The sequence below is a fragment of the Emydura macquarii genome, unplaced genomic scaffold, assembly GCF_026122565.2.
Source record: "Emydura macquarii macquarii isolate MOO-44397 ecotype Brisbane River unplaced genomic scaffold, CSIRO-AGI_Emac_v2 contig_2207, whole genome shotgun sequence".
Lineage (NCBI taxonomy): Eukaryota > Metazoa > Chordata > Testudines > Chelidae > Emydura > Emydura macquarii.
The window spans coordinates 3,790,446-3,813,017 of record NW_027132344.1 but is presented as its reverse complement, the minus strand read 5'-3'; the positions used below and the strand labels follow the sequence as shown (position 1 = coordinate 3,813,017).

General features: G+C 42.8%; 2 protein-coding genes across 6 annotated transcripts in view; both read left to right on the top strand.

Annotated features, from left to right (window-relative positions):
• The first annotated feature begins 315 nt into the window (after nucleotides 1-315).
• Nucleotides 316-6,445, top strand: LOC137160960 (lysozyme g-like). Its single transcript, XM_067559944.1, has 6 exons — nucleotides 316-352; nucleotides 1,888-1,975; nucleotides 2,491-2,592; nucleotides 3,851-4,047; nucleotides 5,060-5,198; nucleotides 5,526-6,445. Exons 2-6 carry the CDS (start codon nucleotides 1,933-1,935, stop codon nucleotides 5,657-5,659), a joined length of 615 nt encoding a protein of 204 aa, XP_067416045.1. The 5' UTR covers nucleotides 316-352; nucleotides 1,888-1,932; the 3' UTR covers nucleotides 5,660-6,445.
• A 1,095-nt stretch (nucleotides 6,446-7,540) lies between these two features.
• Nucleotides 7,541-22,572, top strand: part of LOC137160958 (lysozyme G-like) — a 29,542-nt gene continuing 14,510 nt past the window's right edge. For 2 of the 5 annotated variants that reach the window (XM_067559942.1, XM_067559939.1), the window contains exon 1: nucleotides 17,223-17,298. Coding sequence is in view for 2 of the 5 variants with exons in the window: in XM_067559939.1 (XP_067416040.1) it covers nucleotides 17,285-17,298 (14 nt within the window). In the remaining 3 variants the exon portion in view is untranslated. Of the gene's footprint in view, nucleotides 7,573-16,806; nucleotides 16,861-17,222; nucleotides 17,299-18,182; nucleotides 18,293-22,572 lie in introns of those variants that run through there. The other 3 variants (XM_067559943.1, XM_067559940.1, XM_067559941.1) reach the window with 3 other exon arrangements.

Genomic DNA, 22,572 nt, shown 5'->3' with positions numbered 1-22,572 from the left:
AGGGTAACATGTAACCCTCTGATTAGTGTGGTCCAGGTCCCCCTCTGTAAATAGAGGAGATGTGTTGCAACAGTCACCAGATGCAAAGCTTTATCTCAATCTGTAGCAGGTGATGCTTTGAGCTCTAGAGGTCCCCAGTTCAACCTCTAGCGTGTTGGCTAAGAAGGCGGGCATCACACAGGATAGCTTGTAAGAGTTGGGGGAATGGAGGAATGCAAGGAGCCCTTGATGTGTACAATGGGGTTGGTCTACAACAAAAGCAATGAATTGTCCCAGCCTCCAGTGACCAGTTGTTCCTGCTAGGGAGGGAAAATGGTTTTTTTGTTTGCTGTCACAGAATCTCCTGAGAAGGGTAAGAATAAAACTGGGGAATAAAATTCCCAGGGAGGGTGAATTCTTTGTCTTTGCTTTGGACTTTGCCCCTAACCTTTTAGGGAGGAGATTATGAAACTAGAGAAAGATGGTTGGGGCTGGGAGAACTGCTGGGAAGTGGATTATTTTTGTTTGTTTTGAAACCTGAATCCTACCAAATAATGGAAGATCATGTCTTCCCTCATGCCAACTCACACAATTACATACACTGGATTTTGTTTTCATTACGAAACCTTACAGTCAATTTAATCACATCTGATGCCAGAGGAACATGCTGAGTAAACATAGAAAGTATGTATATGTATATAAAGCAAAACACCCATTTTCTAGGAGAAGACAAACTGAAGACAGGTGAGTAAAATATTAAGCTAATTCAGAATGGGAGCTATTCTCAATTCTGTTAATTAGAAAATTCCTCTGGGTAGTAATGAAAGGCCAAATTCTTACTAATGTACTTCAGTGAGAGTTCTGTTGAGTAAAGACTCCAGAATTTGTCCGTTAGGCCAAGTCTACACTATGAGCTAGAAGTGTGATTCCACCACTCATAGTGACTCGCTAAAATCAGTGGGGTAGTTGTGGGAGCACGGGCAGTGGTAAGCAGTGACACGGGCTAGCTGTGCTGAAGTACATACCTGCCTGAATCCCAAGGGTACATACTTGGCCCGGCTAGCCTGGCCATCACTTGCCACTGATTGTGTGCCTGTGGCTACATTACTATTTTTAATGCATTTACTTGAGGAGAGCTAGCATGAGAATGTCTATGCAAGCTGGGAATCACACTCCTAGCCAGGGATAGTGGAACAATTTGTATAGTGGGGGTCCTGAGAGCCATTGAACCAAACTGTAAACCCTGTATGTAACAGAAACCACTTCAAACTAGGGGGTGCGGTAGCACACCCAGCCCCTCTAGTTCCAGCACCTATGCCCCAGCTCATAGTGTAGAGATTCCTTTAGTGGTTGTTACTGTGTCCCTGCTATACTGAGTAATTATTGAGATTACTTTAGAGAAAACCAGAGTCCTGGAGATGCTAAAAAGGGTAGAGGTGATAATCTCCTGTGCCCTGCTCACAGAAATGACAATAAAATTTAGCAAGCAATTGCACAGCGGGTGTAGGGGACCCTGGCATAGAATAAAAGTGCATGCATAGTAGCAGCAGGTCTTTTTGAACACTATTAATTTTATTGATTCCAGATAAAAAACATTACTGGGGTTTTTATTTTGAAGTTAGCTATTAAGATGCTATAGAGACAAATTATGAATATGATCAAAATTAAATTATTACAACTTCCTGCGTTTTTCAGATCTTTTCTACACTGAAATTACCTTATTTGTGTGCTGTGTCAAAGAGAGACAGAATTGTTATTGTGCTCTCAGTCTTTGTATTTATACACTAATATGAAAAATTCCCTTCTATCTCCACGTTTGCACATTCAGTGAAGAAAAACACCCCATCATTTCTTTGTACTTTTTTTTCTAGTAATATTGTACATTTAGATATTTTGGTTTCTCTGCAGACTTGGATTTATTTTCAGACTCTCTACTTGAGAAGAACCATCCCCATGCTACTAACACTGATGATTCTGGGCCTTGCTGCCCTTATTGGTGAGTTTGGGGTCTCTTTCTATTTCACTAAGCTTACTGTCACAGTAACAGTATATAGATTTGAATATAGGGATCTGGAGATTAAGGAATTTTTCTCACCATTCCTACAAAACCTAATTATGGACATAGAAGAATGAATTTGTTTCAAAAGCAAATGGAATATACATAAACTATTCCCAACAATGTAGCTGTTAGAATTAAGAATGACTCTTGGAAGGAGTGAGAATTGGGTGTTCTCAGAGAGGAGCACTAGAGTATATAGACTTTCATGTCTGTCCTTTTTTTAGAGCCCAATGAAAGATATTTATCTGCACAGGCCTTCTGCCTCAACCAAGGCAGTGTCCTCTGGCTAGCAAGTCCTCCTCTGCACAAGATCTCTTTCCAAAAAATATCCACAATGGTATTCACCCCATCTGAGAGTGGAGCAGAGTCTGGTTCATGACTTTGAATTCTCTTAGCTTTACTTATGTTCAAAAAAGGTTCTTAATGTAAAATCTCTCCATTTAATATTTCAGGTACTTCAGAGAGTCAGACTGGATGCTTTGGTAACATAAACAATGTTGATACCACTGGGGCTTCCTGTAAAACTGCAAGACAAGAAGGTTTAACCTACTGCGGTGAGTACAGTCCTGCTGTTTTGCTGCTGTATTTCAGCACACAGAGTCATCACAATCCTCCATAGTACTTTACATCTTTAAAGTACTTTACACACATTAATTGATTAAACTTCACAACATTCTGATCGGCTAAGTATTATTCTCCCCATTTCACAGGTCAGGAAACTCAGGCAGAGATGAGGACTTAATAAAACTTTGGTGTAACCCCAACTGGCTTCCATGGAGCTACACTTGGGATAATTTTGGTCCAGAAAGGAAAAGTCAGTGTTTACACAGGTGGCTTCTGGTTCTTTAGATGTCCAACTTGAGACACTTAGGGCTTAATTATCAGAAGTGCTCACACAAGAACCTTTAATTAAAGTTATTAGTGTGGATATTCAGAATCTCTGAAAACCAGGCCCAAGGTATCTCTGACTGAAGCATCCAAAATTAACAGTCACTTATTAAAATTTAACCCAAATGATTTTCCCAGGGCTACACAGAAAGTCAGTGGCAGAGCTGGGATTAGTAGTGAGGAATTCCTGATCATAGTCTCTTGTTTAGTCCTTGCTATTTTACACCTGCTATGTGCACATCAGATCAACAGTTTCTCTGGTAGTGTTGGGGGGAAAAGAATCAAAGGAGCTCCCTATCCTTTTACTTTACAAATAAAATTAGACTTAATGCCAAACCCTCCCATGCTGAGTAGGTTTGAGATTCCCTCCTAATGTAGGATGAAATGATGCCGAGACACCAAAAGAAACTGGAAAAAAAAGTGCAAATATTGAGAATTTTTGTCTCAAATTGCAGCCACCCCCCTCTAGATAAGTCTTCTGTATGTGTCCCTAAGAATCACACCATTTTGAATCCTCTGCTCAACTTTGAATCCCCATATTAAAGTCCTGACATCCTAGCCATAGAGGGGTAGGTGTGACTCCTCTCAGTTCCTCTCAACATCACTCCTGCATCATCCAAAGGGTGACGGGTTGCTGTTGGTTTCTCATTGGAGGCGGAGCACGCGCCCCCTCCATCTTCCCACCTAGTCCATTCACCTTCATTCCGGGACCAAAAGAAATAGGAATTAAACCCAGATTTTATACATTATTTCAAGGCACAATTCTTTCTTGCCTTGACATGTTAACATGCATACTATGAAATTCACAGTGCACACGACTCTCACTAGGGCTCTCAAACAGCAGAACAGAGCTCTGTGCTTTTGAAATTTCATGCTGACTTAAAGATTATTAAGAATACACCTTTACTTTTATATTTACTACAGGAGTTCCGGCGTCAGAAAAGATTGCTGAGAAGGACTTAAATAATATGGACAAATATAAAACCATCATTAAGAGTGCTGCCAAAAAAACATGCACGGATCCAGCTGTGATTGCTGGTATCATCTCTCGAGAGTCACATGCTGGAACTCTCCTAAAGGGTGGCTGGGGCGATAATGGAAATGCATTTGGTTTGATGCAGGTCAGCAATCATCAATAAACTAAGAAACAAATACTACTGTATATCCCAGTGTTTCAACAGACAGCCTGCTCCATTTCTCAATAGTGCAGCTCAGGCTGAGATAAATACTCAGCAAACTACTAGAAAATGAACTAATGTTGAGGCAGCAGAACATTGAACTGGCATATGTCAGACCTGCACTATAGAGGCTGCTTCTTGTGCTTCAGCTTGAACACCAGTTAATTCTATGAGATAATGGAAGGCCCTGAAGAGGCGGTGAATTTTACTCTTCTACACAAAAAGCAAAGTCCTTAGTGGCAGCAGCAAGTTAGGGAGAAAGGTGCAGAAAAAGAAGACTAAGTGAAAACTGGCAGGCTCAGAATGACAGGGTGGGCTTTATCCACGATCTCATGCCAGAAAGTCCTTACTGATAATAATAGGTTTTTTAAATATGCGCTTGGCTAACACCGTAAAGCGCACACTTCTTCTGCCCAGACTGTCAGTGATAATCCAACAACGAAATAACAGTGTAATTTTATGGATGTTTCATTTTGAACTTTTGCATTTCTTTGAAGTTAGCCAGGCCCTTGTCATCTGTGGCATTATATGTTTGTAATGAAATCAATGACACTACTCACAAGGACTAAAACCTTTACGGATGAGAAGTAAAGATTTTCTGGATAAAGCCTTTAACTTCCTCCTTGAGGCAGGAAGTATGGCTCATATACTACAGCATCAGGCACTGGAGGAGTTCTAGCCAAATAACATAACTACATAACTACAACTTGAAATGGCAAAGAAGATGCATTTTAAAATAAGTCCTTTTTCCCTAGCACAGTCCAATGGACTATCCCCCAGTGTCTCTGTTAGGGGTACAACAGGAAGTGCAGTGAAGATCCTTGGACATTAATTACCAAAACTATTTATTAAACAAAATATGACAACTAAAATCATATAGCATACAATGAGAGACAAATAAACTGCGTAAAAACATCCCCTTTTTGAGAAGTAATGTTCTCTCTGGCTCTTCTAGGTTGATAAAAATCACCATCATTTTGTTGGACAATGGAATAGTGAGCAACATCTCCTTCAGGGGACAGACATCTTTGGTGGTATGATTAAGGGAATCCAGAAAAAGTTCCCCAAATGGACAACGGAACAACAGCTGAAAGGTACAGTACAGATTGTATTCAGGCCAGGAATTAAGGGAAAAGGTCTGACAAAAATCTCATTTAAAAGTTTCTTGTGTTACTGCTCCTTTAAAATAATAAGCATTTAAAAGAATCTCACATAATTTTTTTTACCACTGATGCTGTTCGCTGCTTTTTGATTTCCCATAGTTTGAGCAGTGAAACTAGTTTAATTGGTTTCATATAGTTTGTCCTATTCTTTAGAACAATGTTGTGTGGCAGGTTTCTAACACTGAATGGGGAATGTTTATAAATCCCCTCTTCCCAGAAAATCTATTTTATATTGTCTATTTTGATGTTACATTTCAGGTGCAGTTTCTGCCTATAATGGAGGAGTAGGAAATGTCCAAAGCTATGAAAAAATGGATATTGGCACGCCTGGCGATGACTATGCCAACGATGTCATTGCACGTGCCAAGTTTTATAAGAGAAATGGATATTGAATCTGAGAGTTCTCTTCTTTCAGATAAATTGTGGTTTGTACGATTATCAGTCTAATGTTCATGAGAGATACAGTATCTTTGGGGGAAGATTAAAAGCCAGAACCTGCAAATTCTTATAGATGCAAATAGGCCTATTGTCAGCTGTGGAAAGATTTGCTTAAATAAGGATTTGCAGTCTCAGGCACCAGATTTTTAAATTCTACAATCAATAAACACTGATTTTATGGTAATTTCATAACATTTGGTCTCTGTCTTACTAAAGGAAATGTTAACCAGAGTATGAATATTCTATCCTATCTTATTATTTCTCTGAGTTATTAAAGCTGTTCTGATTAGCTATTGTTTGTCTTCTACCTTCAAAATTTTAATCATGTGTATTTCAATATCTACCATTGCCTTAAGAAATAAAAATGGAAAAGTAATCTCTTTGAAAAAGGAAGCATATATTTTCAATCTTTTTGAAAATTTAGTTTGACAATTTATTTTTCATTGCAGCTGGACATAGATCTGTAAAGGCAATCTATGTGGGTATTTTATTGGCACGTATTTTACTTTTTCATGGAAATGCCCAGAACCTGAGATGGATGGTTTTAATCAAACAGAAATAACCAAATGAAAATTGAATAAAAAATGTTGTTTAGTAACTGAAGCAAAACTCTCCAATGCTCATCTTTTTAGTTGCACTAGCAATGGTTGGATAAGGACAACAATACATTTAAAGCAGACAAATAAATTTAAAATGATATAGAATGAAAGAAATTTATGCAGCATGAGATCTCTGCTGTCAAAAGCTTTAACACCTCATTAAATGAAAAGGAGTGACAACCTACATGAGAAAACATTAATCCTATTCAGTACAGCATGTCTTACTCTCTTCTGACTTTAAGATCTGAAGTTGAGAACACTTTTTCTGGAGTGGATTTAGAATCCACTAGCTCCCAGTGTTCATGAGAGCTACAAGATTTTTGAAAATCTGGTCAATTAATTAAAATCTTAAGAGCCTGAACCAATGTCCACTGAGTCAATGAAACGACTACTCTGCTAAACAAAAGAAACACAATTCATGTTGGCATATAGGCTTTCATCAATCTCACTGCCAAGCTGGAAAGCTCATAGGAGTCTATATTGCTAAAAATGTAGGTGATCATTCTGGGCTTCACGGACATATGTTATACTAACAAAATCTAAAAGGTAACATTACTGATAATTGTTCAACTCATAATACAATTTGTAGCCCTTTAGATTCCACTTGTCTAGTCACGGATGATAATTTCTCATACTATTAGTCTTCACTGTCAATATTTTCAACTAAGGTTAAACATGAGCATTTGTGTCTGTCTTCAGATTCATGGAACCACGTGTAACCATGTTTTCTGGTGGTCTTGCAAGAAATACCTGACTAAAAAACCAACAAAAATCCATATTTCTTTTTCCTGAATGGAAAACCATCTTCACCAGTGCATTTAGTATGAACAGAATGGAAATATTAAGTGACTTAATAAGTATTTTCATTTGCATCCTCTTAATTTATATGTAAAGATTCTTGCAAATAGCCTGCAGTACAACCTCCCTGTAAGCACTCCAGATCACAGATGTAACCCATAATTTGTTTGTTCCTCTGATGGGGTGTATTCAGCCTTTGCAGTGGCCTGCTGGTGATCCTGTACTGTACTGGTGATCCAACTATACTCTGCCCTAAGAAGCTGCAAGCTGAGAGGAAAAGAGCAGTGGAGGTAGGTGCTCCAAGCTTACCTAAAGATAACTCTCAGGAGTGACCATTTTGTAAACCCCAGAGAACTAGTCTTCCATGGACTAGAAGGGCTACCAACAGCCAATCAGGGCTCTGCTGGCCCACTTAACTGTAATTGCCTGGGTTGCCCTTAGCAGTTCAGTGCCTGGCTGGGACCAGACAGGTAAGGCATCATGTCTATAGCGAAAGAAACTTGTGGGTTGGATGGTTTGTTTACTGGCTGTGTTTTGCATAGCTCTGTTTTCAAGGAGAGAGAGGGCCTGAGAACTTTAACCTTAAGATAAGAGTGAAGCTAAAAGGAGCTACTAGAAAGAGGCCTAAGGAAAAAGGAGCAACAGCAACTAAGTGAAGTGAAAAATATGAGACTGCTGTTCATAGGGTCTCTGGGTTATACGGAACCTGGGAGTAATGGGTGGGCCTGGGTTCCCTTACCAGCCATAGGTAAAGTGGCATAAACCCCAAGGAGACAGGGCTTATTTGGAAGTTTGAATAAAGGGCCTGAGCTGGGGCTGATAGACTGTTTATTTAATAGACTCTTTAATACCCTGGAGGGGGTTTGTTTGAACTTTATGACTTGGCTGGGGGGGTTAGGGTTGACCCCTGGAACAGGGATGGGGGGGGGGAAATCTAAAGAATTGATTAGATTTCTAGCTTAGCAGCAGCACTGCTGTGCTGAAAATCAGTGAGTACTCACTGAAGGTCAATCAGAGGCCCAGCAGGCTGCCAAGCACCAGCAGGCTGTGCTCCTGGAGGGGCTTCAGCTGCACTAGCTGCAACAACAGGAACGGCAGTTGCAGGAGTCAGGGTGACGATGGCTAACCCATTACAGTGTAACTGGTTACAATGGCTCAGCCCCTTGTGTGGGGAGAGGGAAGCGGGGGAGGGGTCTATGATAACCCCAGTTGAAATAAATGTTCATGCACTTGGTAGGGCAGCACTTAAAGTGCACCCTCAGTGACCTGACTCCATTTTTAATTCTCTCTTGCTGAGACTGTGACCCCTTGCAACTCTGCCCTCTTTAAGTCTTGCCTGAGCTGGACCCACAAAACAGCTGCAGTGTCGTGTACTTTCCTCCAGGTAGCTGTGCTGTGGTGTAGGGGGCAGCGTTGTGCGTGCTGTGTGGTACACAGCAGCGTTTTGTGTGCTGTGCCTCTCCCCGGAGCTCATCTGAGGTGGGGGCAGAGCCCTGCTAGAGGCTGCCCAGCTGCTGTCTCTGTGAGTGGGCACTGACCTCCAGCCGGTGGTAGTGACTATGGATGGGGAGCAGCTGGGATAAAGGAGCCCTGCTCAGTACAGCAGGCACCAGGAGCATGCACTCAGCCCCACATGGGCTCAACACTGGGGCGCTGCCCAGGCCAGAGAGGGTCACTGCTGTGCAGGGCATTAGAGCCCTGGAGCAGAGATTGCAGGGGAGAAGGAGAGGGATCCTTCTCACCCTGCTGGCTGTGGTTGCCCGGTCAGGCATATGTCCCTCCATGCCTGCTCCCAGACAGAGGCCATGAGGGACCCATGCACCACTGAGCTATGGGGGACCCTAACAGAGAAGCAGTCCATGGGGCAAATTTCCATCCCACACTAGCTGTCCCCCCAGAGACAGGACTTACAGGGCAGTCTCCAGCTCTGACTGTGAGCTCTGGGTCTGGACATGGCCAGCAGGGTACAGACAGGTGGGTGCTGTCTGCTGTAGGCAGCCCAGAGCACGCTGCAGCCTGGGGCATGCTCATCCCCCCCCTAGAGGCGATATGTAGCTGTGACTGTGGGGAGGGGGGGGACCCATGCCCCCTGCATTTCTCCTGACGCTTCTGGTGCAGACACCCAGAAGCGAGGAGGCAGTGCTCCCCCTAGTAGCAGCAGTCTCAGTGTGTCTCTGTAGCACATGAAGGGAGGAAGCAACAAGTTGCTGTCTGAGCTCCTCCCCTGCCACAAGGGGCTGCTTCACCTTCCCTGCTGGCAGGGAGTGTGCCAGCAGGGCTCCGTGGTGCCGTCTCTTCCTAAGCCGGCCTGTCCCAGCCAGGACCAGGGAGTGAGGCAATCCGAGCAGCAATCTTTGCATTTTTTTCAGCACACAACTGTGTGCTGATTGGGCCATAAACAGCCCTTGGGTTGAGTACCACTGCTGTATAATAATAGAGATTGCCAACAGCAATTCAAACATGGGCTCAAGGGCAATAGCCCCAACTTGCTCATCACCGTGGCCCAGTTCATCGAAGATTAGTTACTGGCCACCTGGCCCAGCCAGATCCCTTGAGTGAGGTCAGACAACTGGCACTCCCAGTTTCCAAGGGAGGAGACCTGGAGGTCTGAAAGAACTTAGAGGGAAGCCCCTCTGGACCTCACCAGGTTCCCAAAACCTCTGTCGTGGTCGTCGCTGACCATCTCGCCATGGACGCAATCCAGAAATGCCAAAGAGAAGGAGTCAGAGGAAGCCTGCTAACATCCCAGTGATCTGCTGCTGCTGGGGGAAGCCAGGGCACCTCAGTCAGTCATGGAGTGTGACTTCCTACATTGTGGGGTTTTGGAACTGTGCAGTAGTGATGGCCTTGCCTTGAACCAGTGTCAGAAAGCACGTGTACCCCAAGTCGATGGGGAGGAGGGATGCACTGTGGTGGATTCAGGGTGCTCCCAAACTTTAATTCCAGAGGTTTGCTCAATCCAAATGGTCTCCAATATAACTACCGTGTGAAGGTGACCTGTGTACATGGAAGTGTTCACTCCTGTCCCACAGTGTGGGTGTAGCTGAAGGTGGGCAACCACAAAGCAAAAATTCAGATAGTGAGATCCAGCTGTTGGGAGGGGCCTGCTCAACCTGGGAAACATAAAAGGAGTAGAAGACAATACCAGGAGGAAGGGAAAGCCTGGTTACTGGGGAGATGGAACTGGGGGAGCTCCCTCAGCAGGTGAATGATATCCAGCCAAAAGGTGGTGACATCTTTGGTCAGGAAGAATCTCTACTGGAGAACCACCCATCTGAATCAGAGCTATCCTATTTAATGCAGGCCTATGATTTCATCTGTTGGCAGAAGGAAGACAACACATTCAGAGAGTCATATACCAGATAGAAGTGATAGAGGGAAGGGATACCCAGTAAACACAAGCAGCACATATTCCCCATTTTGAGCTAAAACATGGCATGCTCTATCAGGCTGATCTTGATCCAAAAACAGAAAAGCCCACTACCAGCTCCTGGTGCTCTGGGAGGCCATTTGAGAGGTCTTATAGCAAACACATTCAATACCATCAGCAGGCCATCTTAGCTGGGAAAAGACATTAAAACACTTACAGGCCCAGTTCTTCTGAGTGGGGATCTATAAGGAGGTGGCCAACTTCTGTGCATTCTGTCCTGATTGTCAACAGGTTGCACCAAAGAGTTCAGGGCAAGAATCCTTAATCCTCCCTACCTCTCCTAGATACGCCCTTTGAAAGGATAGGGGTTGACATTGTGTGGCACTTAGATAAAAGTACATGAGGACACCAACATATATTGGTCGTGATGGATATGCCACATGATACCCGGAAGTGGTCCCCAAGTACTAGGTAATGGCACCAACTGTAGTGAGGAAACTGGTATAGCTTTTCTCTCAGGTGGGCTTACCCACCAAGATCCTCATGGACCAAGGACAAACTATGTCGCAGTTACTAAGGGAGTTATGTACACTCCTAAAGGTTAAACCCCTCAAGACCTTAGTGTGCCATCCCAAATGGATGGCTGGGTGGAAAAATTTAATTGAAACCTAAAAACATGTTTTAAAAGTTTGTAAATGTAGACCCTTGCAATTGAGACCGACTCTGGCCATACCTTCTATTTACAATACAAGAGGTGCCACAGGCATCAATAGGATTTTCCCCTTTCAGTTTATTTCATGGCCAACTCTGAGGAATCCTGGACCTGCTCAAGGAGACATGGGAGAAGATGCCTTCTTGAGTCCCAAATGTAGTCTAATACATGGTACAGATGTGTGAATGACTAGACAGCATGTCACATTTTGCTCAGGAGAATCTGAGGCTGGCTCAACAAACCCAGGCCTGTCATTATAATAAGGAGCCCAAGAAAGGGTCTACCAGCCAGGTGACAGGGTCTTATTCTTGTTACCAAGCACAGAGAATAAGCTATTGGCTAAGCAGCAGGGGACCTTACAATGTCAAACAGTGAATAGGGAACACGGACGATGAGATCTGTTGCCCGGATGAGAATAAAGAAAACCAAATTTCCCATGTGAACTTGTTAAAGATTTGGAAAGCACAAGAAGGCCTATTTATAGAGCTTCAAGCTCTGCCAGACAACTTGGAACCAAAGGTGCAACCACCTACTCGCCCTGCAGACAAATCCATAGAAGGAAGCCTTCCTCTACACCTGCAATGGCGGAGTACTTTGGTGATGTCTTATCCTCACAGCTGGATTCAACTTGACTCCAGGCCCATCAAATCCAGACAAACCCAGATGTCAAGCCTGACACAGGAGCTACCAAGTTCTGGAGAAATTCTGAAGAGTCCTAGAAAAGGAGGTTGGGCAATCCTGGAACCAGATGCATTGAAGAATCCAAAAGCCAATAGTGAAAAGCAGATAGCACAACTTGGTTCTGTGTGGATTTCAGAGATTTGAATATGGGTTCACAATTTGACACTTACCTCATGCCCCAAACTCTTGTATTGGCTTGGAAAAACAAAATATATTACAACATTGATTTGACCAAGGGGTACTGGTAAGTACCCCTTATAGTAGATGCCTGGAAAAGACAACATTTGCTACTCCATTAGCACTGTTTAATTTCATTTCATGGGTCACCAGCCATCTTTCAGCTTCATACGGATCATGTGCTTCCATCAGCACAGGCTGATGGCTGTTTAGATGATGTGGTGATCTTCACTGAAGACTAGCAATCACATCTGGTGCACATAATGTCTGTTCTGCAATCACTGAAGGAGGCTGGTCTCATGGCAAACCTGAAGAAATATACATTTGGCATGCAGAAGACCAAATATCTTGGGTTTCTGGTAGGGATTGGAAAAATCCAGCTCCTATAAGATAAGACAGAGGCTCAGTAAAAAACTGCCATCCTGAAAAACAAACACACACAAAAGTATGGCCAGCTATTATTGTCCCCCATTTTGCCACATTAGCAATATCATTGATGGATTTTACCATGACATCAGCACCAAAAACAGTACTGTGGACATGGAAGTGTAGGAGGAGTTTCATAAAATAAAAGACATTTTGAAGAAGCAACCAGCGCTCCGGTGCCCAGGCTTTTCGTTTTCTGTTATTTTACACGCCGCTGCATCCGCTTAGCCATGGGGACTGTACTGTCTCAGAACTTTCAAGGACAGAACATCTAATCCTCTGCTTAAGTAGGAAGCTCCAGCAACACAAGTCCAAATACTCTATCATAGAAAGGAATGCTTGGCCATATGCTGGGTAGAAGAGATGCTGCCCTATTAATGCCTGAGAGCCCCATTCCAACTACTCATGGATCTCACTCCTTTGAAGTGGATACTGGCAATGAAAGTTGGTATGTGGCACCGCAACCGTACGCCTTTACAAGGCACCTCCCAGGAGCCCAACATGGGAACATGTATTTCTTTTTCCAAACAAAAGAGAATCCCACTGTACTCTGGTCATTTTTCAGTCCTTAACATGCTAATAAATTCCTTCTTCAACTGGTTAACGTTTAAAGAGTATTCTCTAAAAGTTCCACAGTAAACCCCACAGCAGCAGTATGCCAGCAGGATGCCACGTGATTAAAACTGAATTCTCAAGCTACGACTATACACTATATCCAGGATCAACATTCATTCATTCTTCACTGGCATATTATGCTACAGTAAAAAGGCAACTGAAAAGAAGATGAGAAAATACCTTCAAATTTCCTTCATATTCTAGATTATTAACCACATTACGGTTACTTTGTATAAGGATCTGCAGGTCTAGAACCTAGCTGTTGGTCTTGCAGTGTCTGCCCATCCACACCACCACTGCTGGCATAGTAGTGACTGATGAGCTGTGTGGGCCCAAGCACCATAGCATGTGTCCCCATAGAAGACCTGATTGGCAGTGCTCCTGGGATCACTGATTGAGCCGAGTGTACTACGTAAGCCTTGGTGGAACAGCAGGAAGTTGTCAGTGCAATTAGGTGACTCCCTAGCTAGCTGTTATGACAGATCTTGCTCCAAACCCTCCTCTTGTTCCTGACCCAGCTACGTTCTGGTTTCTGACTCCCAGCTGTGACCCACAACTATGCCTCCTGCCTGTGACTCTTTGGCCCTTCAGCTTTAGCTTCAAACTCCCAGCTTTGCCTTCTGACTGTGACGCCAGCTTACCCTACAGCTTAGGCTTTGGCTTTTGACTTTGGCTCCACCCACTAGGCATAGCTGCCCATGCCCTGGCCAGTATATTTTGAGAATGCAGAAATGTACACTGTCTCCTGCCTAGACTACCACCTAACACATAGTCATACAACTGTTTTGATAGAACTGAGAACTGCTGTGCAGTGCTTTCCCTGATTTTCCACATCTTATTCCTCAGCTAAGCTACTGTCCAGTTCTTCATCATGCGTATTTAAAACAAAGTTGCACTTCAGTCATGTTGTTTAAGGAAGAGGCACAAATCCATTACATTCTTTCTGGTGTCATATGTATAATGCCTCCAGATTGGTGATACAGCACATTTTAACATTGGGCTGGCAGGCAAGGGAAAAATTGGAAATACCCTGAGTACAGAGGCTTAAACATGAACAGTTCAAAGTAACCAGTAGTGGTTCTTGTTTGAGTCTCTGGTGCAGTCCAGTTTTGACTCAGGGCTTTTCATAGAATTGTAGGACTGGAAGGGACGCACAAGGTTATCTAGTCTAGTCCCCTGCACTTATGGCAGGACCAAGCATTATCTAGACCATCCCTGACAGGTGTTTGTCTAACCCACTCTTAAAAATCTCCAATGCTGGAGATTCCACAACCTGCCTAGGCAATTTATTCCAGTGTTTAACAACCCTGAGAGGAAGTTTTTTCCTAACATCCAACCTAAACCACTCTTGCTGCAGTTTAAGCCCATTGCTTCTTGTTCTATTCTCAGAGGTTAAGGAGAACAATTTTTCTCCCTCCTCCTTGAAACAACCTTTTATGTACTTGAATGCTGTTATCATATCCCTCCTTAGTCTTCTTTTTCCAGACAAAACAAACCCATTTGTTTCAGTCTTCCCTCATAGGTCATGTTTTCTAGACCTTTAATCATTTTTGTTGCTCTTCTCTTGACTTTCTCCAATTTTTCCACATCTTTCCTGAAATGTGGCACCCAGAACTGGACGCAATACTCCAGTTGAGACCTAATCAGAGAGGAGTAGAACAGAAGAATTATTTTTCGTGTCTTGCTTACAGCACACCTGCTAATACATCCAGAATGATGTTTTCCTTTTGTTGCAACAGTGTTACACTGTTGATTCAGATTTAGCTTGTGATCCACAATGACCATCAGATCCTTTTCTGCAGTATTCCTTCCTAGGCAGTCATTTCTCATTTTTTGTGTGTGTAACTGATTGTTCCTTCCTAAGTGGAGTACTTGCATTTGTCCTTATTGAATTTCATCCTATTGAGTTCAAACTATTTCTCCAGTTTATCCAGATCATTTTGAATTTTAATCTTATCCTCCAAAGCACTTGCAACTTGTCCCATCTTGGTATCATCTGCAAATGTTGTAAATGTACTCTCTATGCAATTATCCAAATAATTTATGAAGATATTGAACAGAACCGGATCCAGAACTGATCCCTCTGAGACCCCACTCAATATGCCCTTCCAGCTTGACTGTGAACCACTGATAACTACTCTCTGGGAATGGTTTTCCAATCAGTTATGCACTCACCTTATAGTAATTCCATCTCTGTTGTATTTCCCTAGTTTGTTTATGAGAAGGTCATGCGAGACAATATCAAAGCCTTACTAAAGTCAAGATATACCACATCTACCACTTCCCCCATCCACAAGGCTTGTTACCTTATCAAAGAAAGCTATTGGGTTGGTTTGACAGGATTTGTTCTTGACAAAACCATGCTGGCTGTTACTTATCACCTTATTACCTTCAAATTCTTCCTGCTTATTCCCCATACTTCTCAGATTATTATACAGATGTCTAAGGTTATGTGTTCACTGACGATGGCAAATTTGCCGCCGTCAGATCAACTTATCTGGATCGACTAAGCGGTCAGTGAACACCCACTTAGTCGATCCAGAAATTGACATATTAAGACCACCTTCTCAAGTGGCGTAGTGCTGTCGATGGGAACGCGGTTCGTGTTGGCGCAGTGTAGTGAAGACGGCACGCAGAACAGAAGCACAGAGATCGACGGTAGTTGCGCAAGTTTTTTGCATGCTTTGCGTAACTCCAGTCGGCTGCCGCCGAATCTCCGAAGTAAGTGAAGACAAGCCCTAAGATACTGATTTGATTTCCCCCATATGTTCTCTCTTGTCTCTCCCTTATTCCTGCTATAATGGCTCATGCTCCCCAAGATTCCTACCCTTCTCTCAGGACTTCATGTTTTTGACTTACTTGTGGACTTTTGTCATCTGCCCCGTGCCTAGTGCCTAGGGTGTCCTCTCCAGTCCAGCCTGGGGTGCCCACTATTTGAAGCAAATAGGTGCTTGCAGATTTGCAGGCCATACTCAGTGTCTCTCATTGATGGTCCTCTTCACTGACTCCTTGCCCAGCCACTGCTGCTGTCCCATAACTCCCATACAGACTTGCAGCTAGCTGTAACATACAGCAATCACAGCCAGTTCCACATGCAGCTCTGCATACTATTCCAGGGGAATTGTCTCTGCATCTAACTTCTCTGCAGCACAATTCCTGCCTGCCGTGCGGCTGCTGCTTCAGCTTCTCTGCAGCTCCTGGCTAGCCAGGCAACTGCTGATCCCAAACAGTGCCCAGCCACTTCCTGGTGCAAGATCTTTCCATTTACCTAGCCAAGAGGAAGGAGGTTATGCAGTGAAGAAGGGGCAGATGAGAGCTGCAGTCCCCTGCTTAGCAGATCCGTCCCATTTTAACACACTAAAAAGGGAGTTTCCTTTTTTCTGAAGTACCAATCAGTAAATTAAAGGGAACAATTTAGAGGGGGAGGAGCATAGAAGTAAAACATTCAAAATTGATGCAAATATAATTAGCTCTTTTAAAAAAATGATCCAATCACAGTAATCGCATGGTTACTGCTAATAAAGACACTGAATTTATGGCTTATTACAACAATCTGTAACAGATTAACCCCTCTTTTTTGTCCTATGACTGCATAGCTGTTAACAGACCACTTCACCTTGCATGGTCTCTTAGAATATGTGTTGTTTAGCATAAGTAGGCAATCTGCTCCACCTTGTATTTAACTGTGCCACTCAGTCCTTTTCCCAGACCTGAGGAAGAGCTCTATGCAGCTTGAGAGTTTTTCTCTCTCATCAGCAGAAGCTGGTCCAGTAAAAGGTATTACCTCACTCTCTGTGTCTCTCTAATATCCTGGGTCTAACATGGCTATGACAACCCTGAAAATATGAAGCTTATATTCAGCTTCAGTGAGTTAAGAGCTGCACATTCATATATTCTTGCATATTATTATGCTTAAGGGTTATGTTAGCTGACATACTCTTGCTGAGGGTTCCTTTCTTACATGAAAATAAGGTTCACAGTGCTTTAGAAATCAGTATAAATTCCTTGGGATTTGTATCCTAACTAACTGAACTGGTAAAATCACTAGATGACATGAATATCTTCTTTTTAAAAAATCTACATTGTTAATATTTCTGCTGCAGTAACAAGGATATATGTAATGTATCTGGTCTGTTCCCACCGAATTATAGATATGTAGGAAGGAACCTCAAGAGGTCATCAAGTCCAGCACCCTGCGAAGATGATCACTGACAGGTTTTTGTTCAACCTATTCTTAAAATCCTGCAATGATGGGGATTCCATAACCTTCCTGGGAAGCCTATTCCAGACTTTAACTATCCTTATATTTAGAAAGTTTTTCCTAATATCTAATCTAAATCTCCCTTGCTACAGATTACGCCCATTTGTTTCTTGTCCTACTTTCAGTGGCCATCAAGTTATGACAAAGTCATCGAGTTATGACTTTGTGCTTCATGTCAGTTGATCAAACATAAAAATGTGATCATTAAAGATGCCCAAGATCTATTTAAATACAAATTAATCAAAAGTCTATGACTGGGGATTTAAGGGGTGCCTGTGTTTACATTACCAACCAAATTTAAAAATAAGCAAAAAAGTAATGAAGGATTATCAACACACGTTATAATTTTACAAGACTGTCTCTGATAAATACTTTTAAAAAGTTACTATATGTATAAAAAAGCAAAAACATTTTGCCGTAGACCATCTATCCTCCTGAGAAAGAGATTTTCAAGTGCTAAAACATTAGTGGAACTGAAATGGTATTCCTGAAAATAGGCTAAATAACATAGATTTAAAAATAACATTTCAGAGGGATACTGAAGGCCGTCCTGGCCAGGACTGAGAGCCAGAACTCAATTTTGATGAGAATTTGCCACATGTACAAGTTTATTTAGGGTGGGCTTTTTTCCACTCAGTGTTTCAGTGAAAGTGGAAAAAACACCTCTTAAGGGGTTGGTTGGATTCAGGTATCCAGACTTGTCCCTTCTCCATTGGCTCATCTCCTTGATGGGCTGCTTTCAGTTGTTCCAACCCATCACGGAGATGAGCCAATGGAGAAGGAACAAGTCCTGAAACCTGAATCCAACCTAACCCCTAAGAGGTGTGGTCTCCACTTTCATTGAAACTCTAAGGAGATTAAAAGCCCACCTGAGATAAACTCACAGCAATAGAAACAATCAAGCAGCTTCAGCATCTCTCTGCACAAAGATTCCTCAAGCCTCAGCTGGTAAGATCACAACTTATATAACTTAACTCTTTGCCTTTTACTGACATTTATTTTAATTCTATATTGAAATGCTATTGTAACTAAGGGTTTTTAACAGCTTCTCCCATTAACCAATTAATAGGTGAACTGTTTTTTCCTTTAGACATTTAGGTCCTATCTAATTTAGAAAACTCTTTGACAGGAGAACCAGTGAAAAGGTGACATCATCAGAGCCAAAGGAATAAAAATTAAGCAATTGAGAGGGAACGGTGTTCTAGTCACTTGCTAAACTCTTGGTGTATGTTAATCCCTATTTATCTTTACTAACTAACATTTTGGAGCAAAACACCTTCCACAATTTGATGCTGCATTAAGGTGTAAAAGCCCATGCAACAAGTTGTCTAGCAAAACAGGGGAAGACCAGAGCTGATTTTCCTGATATTTCAAAATTAAAAAGCAAGCAGTTAGGGGGAAAACACTGTTAAAAATCCCAAACAAACCATAAAACATCCCCCCACTTTCCAGTCTTCATTATACATCGTAAAGAAGCAAAACAGTACATGAACAGAAGCCTTGCTGGCATGACCCTATCATATATCATATCATAGGCCTCTCTAACCTATTAGAAGTTTTTGAGTGTATCAATAAGAGAGAAGATAAAGAAGAATTGGTTGACATCATTTATTTGGATTTTCAAAAAGTCTTTGACAAAGTTCCTCGCAGAGGCTGTTAAAAAAATTAAGCAGTCCTGGGGTGAGTGCTAAAGTACTTTCATGGATTAGCAACTGGCTAGGAGACTAAAAACAAAAAATAGGAATAAATGGTAAATTTTCATCATGATGTCACCAGGCCAGGCTTCTCCCTAGCTCTCCAGGTATACCCAGCCTCTTCCAAAGTCTCTTTGTTATTTTCTTAACAGAAGCCAACAAATAAACAGAAAAACGCTCTTTTACTCAGTCCTTCCAGGTTTCAGCTCCACCCATCTCAGGGGCCTCTAGCAGTATCTCTGTTCTGCTTCTCCTCTAGAGTAGTAGCCTCAGGGCTGTCTCCATGAGCCCTTGACCCCCTTTCTGCAGGGACCCACCACTGGAGTTAGCTCCACTCTCCTGTAGCTTTCTTCCCCAGGAACAGCATGTCTAAGACCTGGTCTACACTAGACTGTTTAGTTGACCAAAGTCAGCTTTTTCGACAAAATAGCGCTGGTGTACACATTGCAATCACACACACACACACACCCCGCCAACAAAACTGCCCTGTTTCTTTTTGACAAAATAAAACCATCTTGACAAGAGGTGTAGGGCTTGACAGCCCCACAGCCGATATAAGGGATGCATTCTTCTTAATTTCTCCAGTGGAGCAGTGAAATTCATAAGAAAGCTCCCCTGAAGTCTGAACAGTTGGTGTCTGCTCACAGTTGGGAGTGAGGCAACAAACCCAGGCGCATCTGCACCCACTTCTGGCAGGGAGTCAGGGCAGCTTTGTCAATTTGACGGATGATTTATTTTCCCCTTCTGGTGAGGTGGCCCCGGTGGCTACTCCCACCCCTCTCTCTGCAAAACCATTTCTACCCTGACATTCTGCAATCAAATTCATTACAACACCCCAAAGCATAACATTTTCTTAAACCAACCAAAATATTCCCCTCAGTGATTTAATGTAACACCAATATTTCAACCATTATTTCCCTCGAGTCCCGCCCAGTCACCGAGTGTACTCAGAGTTCTAGAGACTATAGCAAAGTCCCTCCAACCACCAATCTTGCTCCCAGTTCCTCTGAGTTTTATGTGGTGGAGCAAAGATCCCATATCCAGGCTCACCAGGCATAGTCCATACACTGTCTTAACTCTGTCTCCAGGACCTCAGGACCATCACATGCCTAGGTTTTTCTGTTTCTGGATATAGGGTCTCTACCTCAGTTTCATATTTATGAACCATGAGAAGTAAACATTCTCTTTCCTCCTAAGTGAACTGGAGATCTGTGGCCAGTTCTTTCTTGAATTTGAGGGTCTGTAACTTGCTTTCTGCTGACTCCAGTTGTTCTGTAAGCTCGCCAGCCCTTAGTACAGACGAGTTTTATGGCTTCCCTCCTATTTCTTTCCCTGCACTGGATTCCTGTTTCCCACCCTATTTGGGCTTCTACTTGTTGGAACTGTTCTGCCTGAGTCCCCACAGTAGCTTGTTTAACAGTCTGGGTCACCATAGTACACTGCAGGGTTGGAGACTTCGTCCCTATGGTGCCCTGTTAATTTTCTCTGTCTGGGTCTGGCCAATTCTCCCTGGATAGGCTTTCACCTGCCCATCGCTTGCTGTCTGGCCAGCCGCCTGTCCCTCACCTATCAGGAATGGTGCTATGTAGGCCGCACAAGTCGACTCCTCCCAATCCCCTGCCTCTGGGTCATCTGGTCTGAACTTCGCCAACCAGTCCACAGTTGCATCACCAACGGTGTTGTGGGATGTAGCTCAGCCCAACCGTTTCTGTATCTACTCCTGTCATTTGGAGTGGACCTCTTTCCACTCTGTTGTGCAGCAAACTGGGCCTCTTCCTGTTTCTGTTGATTTTCCATCAATAGCATAAGCAGGGTCCTGAGTTGGTTGTTGCTAAGTTTTGCACCTCACCATTCTCCCCCTTTTCTAGATCTTTCCTAAATACATTTAACTCTGGTGTTGGGACATAGTTAATCTTTTGCCACATGTCACAGGGTGGCTCATTCCTGTGGATAGACTAAGAAGAGCTCCCTTGGAACAGAGCAGGTGAGTCTAATGCAGCCAATTAAAAAGGACTATAAAGGGCTGCTCAGGGGCAGCTGGCACAGGATGGTTGAGACAGGCTGTGTCTATGGAAGGAAGCTGCCATGGAGTGGTGGGTTTCTGGGAAAAGGGGGTTAGGTGCTTAGGGAGACAGTCTGAGGCGACTGCCCTAGAGAAGGGAACCTTATGGAGGCCTCTGAGAGGGGTGGAGCCGAAACCTGAAAGTACTGAGTGCACAGACTGTTCTTCTGTTTGTTTGCTCATTTCTATTAAGAAAATCAACTGCTTTGCAAGAGACTGGATATGGCAGTGCATGCTTTGGGAGCTGGGGGGAAGCCTGATGACACATGGTGCCAGACGTGGTGTTCTGCCCCACTCTAGAAGAAGGGAAAGGACTCCGGAGGTGACCAACCTGCTAGCGACAAGAGGATAGCAGCAGGTGGCTGTGATGCAGTAGCAGCAAGATTAGCAACAACATACTCATGGCCCTGCTTTATGCAATTGACAAAAAAGGTGTTTCCTTAGTCATTTTAACATCAACAAGCGATTACAAAAGAGCTCTGTTTTGCCATCTGATAGCCCTTGTGAGAGGGATATGCATGTGAATTTTAAAAAGATGTCAAAACAAAACGGTGCCTTGAAATAACATGGAAAAGCTGGGATTGTTGTGGATTGTTGCTCAATGAAACATCTGTTCAATGTGCAGCAGTGACTAAAAAGCAAACAAAATGTGACGATATGAAGAATAGTATGCTTTCCGTATTATTTTTGCTATAATACTATTAAGTAAATCAATATTATGCCCTCACCTGTGTACTCATACTGTTTACGGTTCTGGTCACCATAATACAAAGGAATATATAATTGAAATAGAAAGGGGACAGAAAAGAGCAATAAAAATGATTAGAGGCACACAGCACAGAATGACATCCTAATGAGGAGAGACTGAAAAGACTGCAACTAAATTTAGAGAGAAGACAAGTAAGAGGAAATACAGTACAGGTATACAGAATAATGAAAGTTAAAAGGAGAGTAAATCAGGTGTTCCTATATACTTTTAGAATACCAAACATGGGGATGTTAATTGAAATTGGAAAGCAATGAATTTAAAAATAATAAAAAGATGCTTTTTACACAGTATATAATTCACTTGGGGAACTCGTTGCCACAAGATATCATTGGGGCCAAGAAGTAAATGGAAGTTAACATATATAAGGGTCAGAGACTTTATATAAAAAGTTTCATGCTTCTGGGCATGAATCAAGCACTAATTGGTTAGGGTTAGGAAGAAACTTCCCTCCGAGTAGGTTATTCCATAATTTTTCCACTCTGGGTTTCTTGGACCTTCCTTTAAAGGGTTGAATGAAATACCTTGTATCCTGCTCAGTCACAGTGGGAGCTCTTCTAAATTATGCTCAGAAGTAAAATCCTATGGGTGCTTTTGGAAGGTCAATTCCTTACCCACTGGCTTCAACAAGAGCTCTGCTTGAGTAAAGACTCAAGGATTTGTCCTTCAATGGTTGCTACTGCGTCTCTATAGGACAGTGATTTTT